This window comes from Gobio gobio (genome assembly GCF_949357685.1).
Source record: "Gobio gobio genome assembly, chromosome: 22".
Lineage (NCBI taxonomy): Eukaryota > Metazoa > Chordata > Actinopteri > Cypriniformes > Gobionidae > Gobio > Gobio gobio.
Genome location: NC_137118.1, coordinates 23,182,490 through 23,195,286, shown reverse-complemented (window position 1 = coordinate 23,195,286; position 12,797 = coordinate 23,182,490). Strand labels below are relative to the sequence as shown.

The 12,797-nt window shown below is 36.5% G+C and overlaps 1 protein-coding gene across 1 annotated transcript in view; it reads left to right on the top strand.

The window, feature by feature from the left end:
* Positions 1-8,664, top strand: part of plppr1 (phospholipid phosphatase related 1) — a 94,717-nt gene extending 86,053 nt beyond the window's left edge. The window contains exons 5-8 of the mRNA XM_079804486.1: positions 134-384; positions 3,066-3,242; positions 4,999-5,130; positions 7,936-8,664. Of these exons, the coding sequence (XP_079660612.1) occupies positions 134-384; positions 3,066-3,242; positions 4,999-5,130; positions 7,936-7,968 (593 nt within the window). The 3' untranslated portion in view covers positions 7,969-8,664. The remainder of the gene's footprint in view (positions 1-133; positions 385-3,065; positions 3,243-4,998; positions 5,131-7,935) is intronic.
* Positions 8,665-12,797: the final 4,133 nt, after the last annotated feature.

The window sequence follows — 12,797 nt, the reverse complement described above, 5'->3', positions numbered from 1 at the left end:
CAAGACTGCATTGGTATTCATGGGCATCCTCCAAACCCTTGTCTGATTTGCTTATATTATCTGGGCTTTGGTTGGGAGTAACAAGGTGAATATATTTTTGCCACTTTTTTTGTCTTTTCTTTTTTTACCGCAGGTGTTTTCGCGTTTGGCCTGTTCGCCACCGACATCTTTGTCAATGCGGGCCAGATCGTGACTGGCAATCTGGCGCCATACTTCCTGAGCGTCTGCAAGCCAAATTACACTGGGATGGATTGTCACTTTAGCCACCAGTTCATCGCCAATGGAAACATCTGCACTGGGAACCAGATGGTCGTGGAGAGAGCCAGGAGGTCTTTCCCATCCAAAGATGCTTCCCTCAGTGTCTACTCTGCCGTCTACGTTACTGTAAGACACTAGTGTGCATCCTTAATAGAGTGTGTTTGCTTAGATTTATTTGAATTGACTTCAACTGGTCCGTACTTCATGTACAAAAAGAAATTAGCTTTCCACAACCATGTACAGTGCAATAAAGAGGCAAGCGATTAGTCTTGAAATGCTTGTCACTGGAAACTTGAAATATGGTTAATTGTTATTTTTGTGTTTTGTTCACCCTGCAGGTTTTATACAGGGAAAACAAAGTAAGCTACTCTGCATTTTAAATGTAAAGACGAAGATCTAAAGAATCTATTGGGTCCCAATTTATAATAACATTTAAATTAATCATTTGATACATTTCACTTCTTGTGTACATACATTATTTTACATTGTACTTGTATTTAAAAATATCTTAATGTAATCACAGCAGTAGTACATTTCTGTAATATAATTACCCTGTTGATACTTAACCCACCCTTAAACCTACCCATACTACAAAACCTGTCCTGACTTTACCTGTATCCCGCCTCAAAAGCAGTAAAAGTGTTTTTCAATATGTTGATCTGAAAATTCAGCTTTGCCCCCGTTATGATTGAATCACAGGACCGGATACCAGTCATTTGCCAAGAGATTTCTTATTTATTATTTTTATATGTCAGACATAGTTGAGACATTGAAAAGTTATTGTCTCATGCCAGCTTCCTCCGTTTCTCTTCCCTCTCCCTTCTCCATCCTCCCCCTGTCCCTCTTCCTCTATCTCATTGTCGTCATCGTTGTCTCGGTCTCTGCCATCTCCTGTCTCTGTATCCCGTCTCGGTCTCACGTCTCTCTCTCCCATCTGAGGCAGTACACTCAATTTGGATGTTATATACTACTAACAGAGGATCTCACTAGGAAGAGACTTCCTTAGAAGGAAGATAAACATGTGTCCTATGTTTAAAATAGAGTGTATACTTCATGCTTACATATGTTGCACAATCCACTTTCCTAATAAAGAATCAGTTGACAATACATCATGGAACAAATGCATGCTACTGTATAGTAGTTAAAGACACCTAATATAAAGTGTGACTGTTTTATTCTTATGCAAAGTTGATACCAATACTAGAGAAATTATCAATATTAATTTAGATACCAAAAAACGAATATCCTATTAATACTATGCTATTAAATTTTTATAAATATTTACAAAATAAATTAAGCAATGGCTTGGATCCTCCAAATAGTTCTCAATGATGTAAGGTTAGGAAAAAAAAAAGAGCAATGGAACAAATTACGTTAAGTTATTAACAAATTATTAAGTAAAAAATAATACAAGAAATATACAAATGCAGTATATGGTGCTTGATGTTTTTCACGTATCTAACAGGATTTCTCAAATAAACATTTAGTAAATAAAATGCAAAGGTAATACAAATATAAAACATCAAAGTGCAAACATAAAACATAACTAATGTACTGGAAACAGAAATCATTTACAAATACACCGATCAGGCATAACATTATGAGGTGAAGTGAATAACACTGGTTATCTCTTCATCACGGCACCTGTTAGTGGGTGGGATATATTAGGCAGCAAGTGAACATGTTGTCCTCAAAGTTGATGCATTAGAAGCAGGAAAAATGGGCAAGCGTAAGGATTTTAGCTAGTTTGACAAGGGCCAAATTGTGATGGCTAGAAGACTTGGTCAGCACATCTCCAAAACTGCAGCTCTTCTGGGGTGTTCCCGGTCTGCAGCGGTCAGTATCTATCAAAAGTTGTTCAAGGAAGGAACAGTGGTGAACCGGCGACCGGGTCATGGGCACCCGAGGCTCATTGATGCATGTGGGGTGCGAAGGCTGGCCCGTGTGGTCCGATCAAACAGACGAGCTACTGTAGCTCAAATTGCTCAAGAAGTTAATGCTGGTTCTGATAGAATGGTGTCAGAATACACAATGCATTGCAGTTTGTTGCATATGGGGCTGCATAGCCGCAGAAAAGTCAGAGTGCCCATGCTGACCCCTGTCCACAGCCGAAAGTGCCGGGCACGTGAGCATCAGAACTGGACCACAGAGCAATGGAAGAAGGTGGCCTGGTCTGATGAATCACGTTTTCTTTTACATCACGTGGATGGCCGGGTACGTCACTTACCTGGGGAAGACATAGCACCAGGATGTGCTATGACTTAAAGGATCTACTGCTAACATCTTGGTATACCACAGCACACCTTCAGGGGTCTAGTGGAGTCCATGCCTCGATGGGTCAGGGCTGTTTTGACAGCAAAAGAGGGACCAACACAATATTAGGAATATAATGTAATGCCTGATTGGTGTATATTTACTATTATATCAACTACTGTACACTGCCATGTAAAGGCAATTAACTACACATTTTGTCAAAATGAGCGAGTGAAAGCAGGTTTTTCTCACTGATTTCGAATAGGCCTTTAATGTGTTTCATTGTCAGGTTAGTGATGTTGAATTGCCAGAGTTTGTGTTTTTCTTTTCTTTTTTCTTTATCTCTCTTTCATGGGTATAAGAGGTTATTTACTCGGATTCCATTCTCCATAATTGGCAATAATTTCCCTGAGGTGGAGCAAGCACTGTGTATTTATTTAAGCTTGATTTCCTCACAGTCACCTGCTGCACAATAAATCCAGTGAATTAATCAGTTCCTGTGTGTGTGTGGGTGTGTGTGTGTGTGTGTGTGTGTGCGTGTTTGCCTGTTTCAGATGTACATCACGAGCACCATCAAGACGAAAAGCAGTCGTTTGGCCAAGCCTGTACTTTGTCTGGGAATCCTGTGCGCTGCTTTCCTTACCGGCCTGAACCGGGTATCAGAATACCGCAATCACTGCTCTGATGTTATTGCTGGCTTCATATTAGGAAGCTCCGTAGCTCTTTTTCTGGTAAGTTTCACAGTTTGCTGTCATTGTTTTACTCAAATAATAAAAAAAAATAGATATTTTCTCATGTTTAAATTCTGCCTTGTAAATAGCGAATCCGCCATGGTGCAAGCACAACTGGCTTTTAAAGGGAATGGGAGATGAGACTCTGATTGGTTTATTGCACATTATGCCCAAAACACACCCAAGGCTCATTAAGATACTAGGTACAACGCTTTTGGATCATGTGCCAGACACGCCAACCACTTTTACCATCGTTAAACTAGCAAAAGTGGATTCGGACACGCCCTAAGTGCACCCGCTTCAGACCATGCGCTCAGATCGTTAAAATAGGGCCCTTATGTGGCGTTCACACCGGACGCGATTCGCGCGAATAATTCGCGCTAATCACGCGAAGGTGGACGCGTGTACATTTTGAGTTTACTCGCGCGAATCGCGCGTGAAATTCACTGCACAACAGATGCGAATTCGCGTCATGGGCGGGGCTTCCGCCAGCAGCTCGTCTCGTTGAGAAATGGCTGACATGGGCTGTGTTTACATGTCTTTTTTTGTTAATATCTACTGTTAATGTGTGACAAAACGTAGTTTTAAGACTTTTTCAGTCGATAATGTAGTTGTTTAAAGCGAATCGCGTGAAACGCTCAAGTTGAAAAATCTGAACTTTGGCGGATATTTCGCGCCGTGGTAACCAATCAGGAGCTTGCTCTAGTAGTGACAACAATGAGGAGAAAATCTGTATATTAATATCTGGTTCAGACAATATGATTATCACTGTGATAACATTAAATGACATGAAACACAACCCAGTCTCTTTTTGTTAAATGCAAGTTTATGTATGATCAATAATAGAAAAGTATAAGTAATGTATAACAAGCTATACATGAAATAAAGCAAACAATGCAGTCAAACATTCAAAGTCAGTGCTAGTAGGCTAACGTTACAACTGCAACGTACAGTTATAGCCTAAAAATATAAAGTAATGAAACTTATCTTTGCCCTCAGCCTAAACGATTTGCCAGGGAACAAATTATAGATCCATGAGACCAAAGATCGGCCGTTACAAGACGAATTATAGCTCGAGACACACCACAGAGACATCAGAGCCAGCGGTAGACGGCAGAAGGACTGGCCGAGGAAAGGTTGCCCTCGCCGGCTTTCACGTGCGCTGAGCGCGCTGTCCGCTGGAGCTCACAGCTCCGACAACGGCAGATAAAATGTTCAAATAGGCACTGTTTATGTAAATAAACCACAGATTTGAGCTTTAAACAACTACATTATCGACTGAAAAAGTCTTAAAACTACGTTTTGTCACACATTAACAGTAGATATGAACAAAAGAAAAGACATGTAAACACAGCCCATGTCAGCCATTTCTCAGCGAGACGAGCTGCTGGCGGAAGCCCCGCCCATGACGCGAATTCGCATCTGTTGTGCAGTGAATGTCACGCGCGATTCGTGCGAATTTCACGCGCGATTCGCGCGAGTAAACTCAAAATGTACACGCGTCCACCTTCGCGTGAATCACGTCCGGTGTGAACGCCACATTAGAGTTTCTGTTCGCCATATTTTCTGACTAAAGTTTTCAAAGCCATAGGTTCCACTTTATAAATAACAGTCTTTTTTGTGTGTAAATGTTTTTGGATGATCAATTTTGTACAAATTTATATTATAAAAAGAAAGGTTTTTTTTTTTTTTTGTGACTTGGCTTTAGTAGATATGATAACCATCCCAATCTTCAAAAGTTCCTTTCTCATTGTAGGGAATCTGTGTAGTGAACAACTTTAAAGGGACCCTCTCCACTCCTACCAAACAGAAGCAGGAGGATTACCGCGGTCTTCCCTTGATGACGTTCCCCCGTGTGGAAAGCCCTCTGGAGACTCTCAGCGCACAGGTATTTTCATCTTCTGTGGCCTTCAGTAAATCATCTATCTATCATGCTTCTCACAATCATCTCTTGGTATTTTACACATTTTATAGTAACTTGCATTAATAAGTCATTTCTCGTCCTTTCGACCGAGGTCCTGACTCGGTCGGAAAAATCCCAGGATGTCCTTCGAAAAAGAGTAGGGGTGTAACCCCTGGCCAAATTTGCCCATTTGCCTCTGCCCATCATGGCCTCCTAATAATCCCCATATATACTGATTGCATTCATCACTTTGTCTCCTCTCCACCAATCAGCTGGTGTGTGGTGGGCGTTCTGGCACAATATGGCTGCCGTCGCATCATCCAGCTGGATGCTGCACATTGGTGGTGGTTGAGGAGATTCCCCCTTCTATATGTAAAGCGCTTTGAGTACCCAGAAAAGTGCTATATAAATGTTACAAATTATTATTATTAAAGGAATATCACACAAGCAAGAGTGTTGTTGCACTGAATATCAGCACCGTCAGTATGAGACCATGCTGATATTCAGTACAACAGCACGATTGTGATGTTACAGTTATATGGACAATCATTTTATATAGAGTAATTTACATTTCATGCACAATGTGGTTATTTTAGTTATTTTCACTCATTGTGTATATCAATAGTTGCTGAGAAAAGCCAAAATGACTTGTGACTTAATTACATCATTGTGCCATACTAGTAACTTTCTATATTTATTATCATTGGCTTTCAATCCACAGCAATGTATTATTGTGTTTTGTCTGCTTTTTGTTTGTTTTAATATATTATATGTTATTTATTATATATTATTAGAATTATTTTTTAACACTAGAAACGCCAGGGGTCATTGTATACCTAAAACCGCCAGCAGGTAAAATTTACCCACGCTGTTTTGATATGGCAAATAAACTTAGTATGTCAATGTATTATGCCACTATCTTCACAAAGTGATGTCTAGACTCATGAAATTATTATATTTTATGTTTTTGTCCTGTTGTTTTATGTGCAAGGCTATTTTAAGCAAGCTACACTAATCACTTTTCTTAACAGTGAATACAGGCTAAACCAGCCTACAATGCAACTTAAAAAAGAAAGAAATACATATTTAGGTGGTGTAATATTATAATAAAATGTCATTAATCACATATTAAGATAACCCATGTTATTTAAATGACTAAAATACCCTAAAGGGACCATAATGAGCAATAATAATTCATAGCACTGCATAGAATGTATGAGGCAATGACAAATTCAAGCGCAGTTTCACCTAATTAATTATTCATTTGTTTGGTTATATCATTTATAATTTGAATAAGGGAACAACACCAATAAACTTGGGGTAATCATAATTTTTTTTAAAAATTAATTACATCACAGATCAAAGAATTGTTTTTTAAAATAATTGTAGGCTAAAACATCTTCATTTGAACGTACATTGTGTGACCGTTTACAGTACGCCTACACGTTGCTCAAACACACAGTGCGGAAATAAAGGCATTATATACTAGGCATTATATGCCTTTATTTTGCTGATGGTTTTAGGTTTAAATTCCCCCATTTTTAATCTGGTTTTATCTAAACTATTTTTAACTACAGGGGATGTTAAATAACACAATTTTAGTAACATTTTATTGAAAATCTTTTATTTGTAAAACAGCCATGGGTAAATATAATCTTTATTTATATATATATATATATATATATATATATATATATATATATATATATATATATATATATATATATATATATATATATATATATATATATATATATATATATATATATATATATATATATATATATATATATATATATATATATATATATATATATATATATATATATATATATATATATATAATATATATATAATATATATATATTATATATATATATATATATATATATATATATATATATATATATATAATATATATATAATATATATATATTGCATACAATATATAATGCAGACTGACATTTTTGGTCAATGTGTATTAAACATAGTTCAACTTTTCGATTTATTTATTTCTCTGTTACATGTTTATTACAGTTTAATTTATATTTTACATCATATTATACATAACTTGGTTTTAGTTTATGTTGACTATAATAACCCTGGTTCCAAGACTAAATTTAAATGAAGAGGGATCTGAAAGCGTCAGGATATTAAACAACAATTTGTGATAAATTAATTGTGTAATCTTGTAAATTAAAATTTGTAATCATGAAATGTGTATTTACAGTTTTCCCAACCTAAGTTTCAATCTGTATTTGGCTGGAATTTGCCTTGCATTTTGTAAACCCGACTAGTAGTTCCATCATTTGGCCCCTGAGTAAAAAGATTTTGCTTGTTTGCCATTTATTCTCCAAAGATATGCATTTTGTCACATTACACAGCAGGGAGATCCAATGCTGCTTCATTCTGACGCTGTTTACAGCAGGGAAAATCTTGTCAGACGACTCTATTGACAGCCAGTCAGCGAAATACCTGGGGCGCCTGAGAAACAGATGTGGGTCAGAGTAATCCTCCTTTGCTTTGGACTCCTGCTTAACACCCTAGTGCACTTTAGAGCTGGCTATGCCAGTCATTGTGTATGGGAAACAAGGAAAATCAGCTGTTCTGTCACGTTCTGGACAAGTACAATAATCGAAACAGGAATTGGCGTTGAGAAATTACACGTTCTGCTCTGCGGCTCTCTGGTGTTTCCGTTAAATGCGCCTGATGGGTAATAAGCATTTAAGTGCTTATTACCATCTGCAACGGCACAGCACGACTCTTAATCCAATTGTGTCTGTCTTTCAGAACCATTCGGCGTCCATGACTGAAGTCACATGACTAAGGGGGCAGCACAGAGTCACTTTCGCTTCACCTCAACACTTCTAGGCACAAAAAGTTTTTTTTTGTACTGTGGCATACTTTAAAGAAAAAAGAAAGAAAGAAAGAAAAAAGACAGTATTATGTTGTAACTAGTTGTACCTAGAAGCAGCTGTTTTGTACATTTTGTATAAGAGAGTGCTGTAGCTTTCCCTCATAATGTCAACACTGCTCAATTCATGTCCAGATTTCTGCCTTCTTTGTCATGTTTTACATCACAAAGTAAATATATACAGTCTATATATAATGTAATTCAAATATCGGTGTTGTTATGTGGTATTTGTACAAAGAATGATTTTATTTAGATTTTTTTTTTCCTGTACATTTTTGGACAAAGATCATTTTGTATTCTTTTTGTTATCTGTATAAAGCATTTTGATCAACTTTGCCTGCTGATTTTCCAGGAATGTTTTTGGTATACCTATTTTTTGGTGTAAGATTGAAAGAAAACATGTTGAATTGTTACACGTCGTTGTATCGGACTCTCCTCGGGCATCTTTGAATGGCCATGTACTCAGCATGTAATACACAACACTGTTTGAATAACCTGTCATTCCCGACTTGTGTTTTGTTTTTCTTTAGAGTTGGCATTTCATTTGAAATGCTAAATATATTTTCCTGAGTAGTCTGTCAAATAAATAGTCGGTAGCTGAGTCCAATAACTTGAGTTGGTTTCATTTTTTAAGATTTTTAATGTAGTTTGTGCCATAATCTCATGATGACAAGAATGCTTTTACTCCTATTACTATACCAGTTTGGTTAAAAACATTTTTTTCAGCCAAGTGGTGTTTAAAGGTGTCCTATGATGCTTTTTCACGATTAATCATTTGAGTTTTTAATGTTTATTATTGTAACAATTTCACTCTCCAAATTAATGTAGAAATAACTTCCAGTAAATTTTAAATTTTTGTTGTAATGGCATCTTTTTATGAATGAATGCCAGTATCACTGAAACTAATACTGCTACTGGTGTCTGTATGAAATGACATTCAACATTACCGTATAATTGGAAGCTAACAATTTCAACATTTATTAGGCTTTAAAGGAACACTCCACTATATTTGAAAATAGTTTCCCAACATTTTCCAACTCCCCTAGAGTTAAACAGTTGAGTTTTACCATTTTTGAATCCATTTAGCCGATCCCCGGGGCTGGCGGTAACACTTTTAGCATAGCTTAGCATAGTTCATTGCATCTGATTAGACCGTTAGCATCTCGCTCAAAAATGACCAAAGACTTTCAATATTTTTCTTATTTAAAACTTGACTCTTCTGTGGTTACATTGTGTACTAAGACTGACAGATGGTACGGCAGAAAAGTTCCTTGAATATTACGCAAAAATTAGAGTATAGTTCTTAGCTATATCGGCCTAGAAAATCGCAACTTTTCATTTTCCATCGGTCCGTTAGTACGCGATGTAACTAAGCTATGCTAAAAGTGCTACCGCCAGATCCGGAGATCGGCTGAATGGATTCGAAACGGTAACACTCAAGTGTTTAGCTGTAGGAGAGTTGGAAAATGAGCCTATTTTCAAAAATAGTGGAGTGTTCCTTTCAAAAATTACTTTTAAGTGAACTTAAAACAATCTTCACACAAACCCATTATAATACCTGTGGCCTTAATCAATATACAGAAATTGAATGAAGTTATCAAACACTTTACAGTCTTAACTGCATAAATTATAAATTAAATATAGATTAATCCTTATTAAAGCTAACATTTTCTCTGTTACCTTTGTTCTTTGATGAACTTTAATGACATATCACAGCAACTGTTTTATTAGGCTGTTGTCACTTTAAGATCTGCCGCTGCCGCACATTAAAAGGATCTGACACTCTGTCAGGCGCATCTCATTTTCTCACTACTCTTTAAGTTAATTTAAGACCTTATTTAACTAATTTAAGACTTTATTTTTTAGAATATTCGACAAAATGGCATTTTGGCATAATTCTCTTATTGTTTTTTCAAGCACGAAAGAGAACTTGATTCTGTAGTAATGAAGTAAAACGTTATGTTTGCATTACTTTTTCATACCTGAAGATGAAAGATGAAATTATTGTTTTATAAACTTGATGGCCCAGTTTCACAGACAGAGTTTAGATTAAACCAGGATTAGGCCTTAATTCAATTAGGACATTTGAAGTTTTTAGAATGAATATGTTAGCCTTACTGTTACTACTATAAGCCAGTGTGCTCCAAAACAATGACAAAATTCGCATTTAGAAGATATAAGTATTCAAAACTTAGTTTCTAACTTCCACCAATATGGATCAGTGATTTTGATGACATCACTTTGCACTTATCATCAGATTTTCTGTCCAATCAAATGCTCTTTAGAATCTACAGTGTCCCGCCTCCTAAATTATAAATAGACACTGATGCTATGGCTGAAATCAGTTTGACAAACTCGGTTTCAATAGTAAACTTACTATTCTCTACATAGTGAATTGCACATAGTGCACTATAAAGGGGATGGGAATAGTGTCACGTGAACCGCAGCAGCGCGCACGCAGTCTGCTAGTTCCAGAGACGCGATAGCACAGAGCGGATCAAATGCGCGAATCTGCGCAGACCACAAAACGTATCGGACCCGTTTGAATTCTGCACAGAATGCTATATTTTAAAGTGATGTGGAAGAGATTAGGAGAAAACTGCAGCTTTACAGACCTCAAAGGCTCTGGCCAAACTGTGATATAAACTAAACGCTATTGGCTATTTTTAAAAAAAAGGGGTGGAGTTATTTGATATGTCCTGCCTTGTCTTCCTGTTTCAGTGGAAATTGTCCACACACTGAATAATACTGTGCATTTCAAGGCTTCATGGGCCTTTAAGTAGCTTTTATAAATAAATAAAAACATTACTGGTGTGCATCTTGAGACAAAATAATAGTACTGACATATTTTAAGATTTGTCAATAAGTTGCTTTCAGTTAAAACATGCATTTTAGTCTGGACTAGGCTAGTCTGTGAAACTAGGGGTATGACATTTACTCATTGCAGTCTTTTATCTGCAACTGCTCCTTTCACATCGATCACCACCTTTGTCAGTCATATTCCTCCAAGCAATAATAGGATTATTATAATGTTCTAGCATTATATACGGCTTTTGTTTGAATAACTCTCTCTAAAACTCTTGACACACCAGTGCTCTAAATTTTCCAGAAAGGCGCTTCTCTTCACAATAGAACTCTATGCACATATGGCCAAGGAAAATACATTTCAGCAGAACAGTCTGTGAACAAGTTTTATTCTCCAGTTATATGGGCAAATAAAAACATTCACAGCAAAAGTTCAATACATAGCAATAAGTTTGGAGTAAACAAATCATTGCCCACCAGCACCAAATCCTCATGCCAGCTGTGCGGTGAGTTTGAGAAAATTGTTTTCTGCTTCAGGGTTTAAATGACTTGCAGTCATTAACGGGCCAATGGATCACAATGTCAGTACATCTGTGATCTAAAACAAAAGTTTTCCAATCGGACAATGCCAAGCAAAGGCATTAACAGAGGCTTAAACTAAAGGAATTTCCTATTCGATTCTAAATTTGAAGTATTCTAAAGTACTATAGCAGTGGTTTTTTTCTTATGTTTTCTCATAATCAAATTTAGAGCATGATTTCAGTATGCTCAGCCTCAAGTCATTATTATACAAAGAGAATGAAAAGTTGACATAAATCTCTAATAACTATCCCGAGGGTTTTAGATGCAGACAGTCCATGTGTGCGGGCACTGAAGCAGCAGTGAGCTGTAGATGGGTTAGAAATATGAAGGTTTAACTATGCCACAGAGGAGCCATCTTTGCCTTTGGGGGATTCAAATTCAGACCATGAGATAATTAACATCTGCTGAAAATCATATCTTGTCTGCTTGTGTAGATCTTTGTAGCATACAATTTTACAGAATAAGATTTGTATGAATTATCATAGAGTGGCACAATTTTTTTTTTATATTTGCTTTTGATGTATATTTGGAGAACAAAATGGTTGTACATATTCAAACGGAATGTAATGTTGCAAAAAGGGTATTTAACCCTGTGAAAATCTATATTTGAAAAACGAATAACTGATTGGACAGACACAGGCATCCCCACAGATTCACTCTGCAAACACTGGTTTTTGCACCCTTTGTTATTGTTGAAATATGAACCCAGGCCTTAGATTTGTGCTTGAGATGCCTGTAGTTTTGTTAAAGGATTTCTGGAATGTTTTGAAACTTTCCAGATGAGTTGCCCCAGTGACATCTAAGTCTTTTCCATTAAGTAGTAAAGGCTTGCATTATTTGATAGAGCCCAAGAACCATAGACATGTCTTTGTAACCCTTTCCAAACAAATATATCTAATTTTCTTAGCTGTTTTGGTATGTACCTGGATATAATAGAAAGGTTTAATATATATGTGCAAATTAAATTTAACAGGACTCTTCAGAACTGGTTCTCTAAAAAAAAAAAAAAAAAAAAAAAAAGCGGGGGTGAGGGGACTGGAACCGACACATTTTCATCATGTGTACCTAATTTAGGAAGAACCGACTTGCTGATGTAATGTAGATATTCAACAAACTTTTGTTGTTTTTTCAATATTTTTATAACAAAGTTCATAGTTCAGAGAAGAAGGATGCAGGAACCGGCGTAACAAAACTAAATAAATCACAAAATGAAAGTAAGGTGGCAGCCCATCACCGATGACTGCTGTATAATCAAAAACAACAGCATAAATGTCCAGCCTGATCTCACAGTAATTCTTACAAATTTTATGAGATCTTAATGAATTCATATGAATTTGTATGAATTACCTAC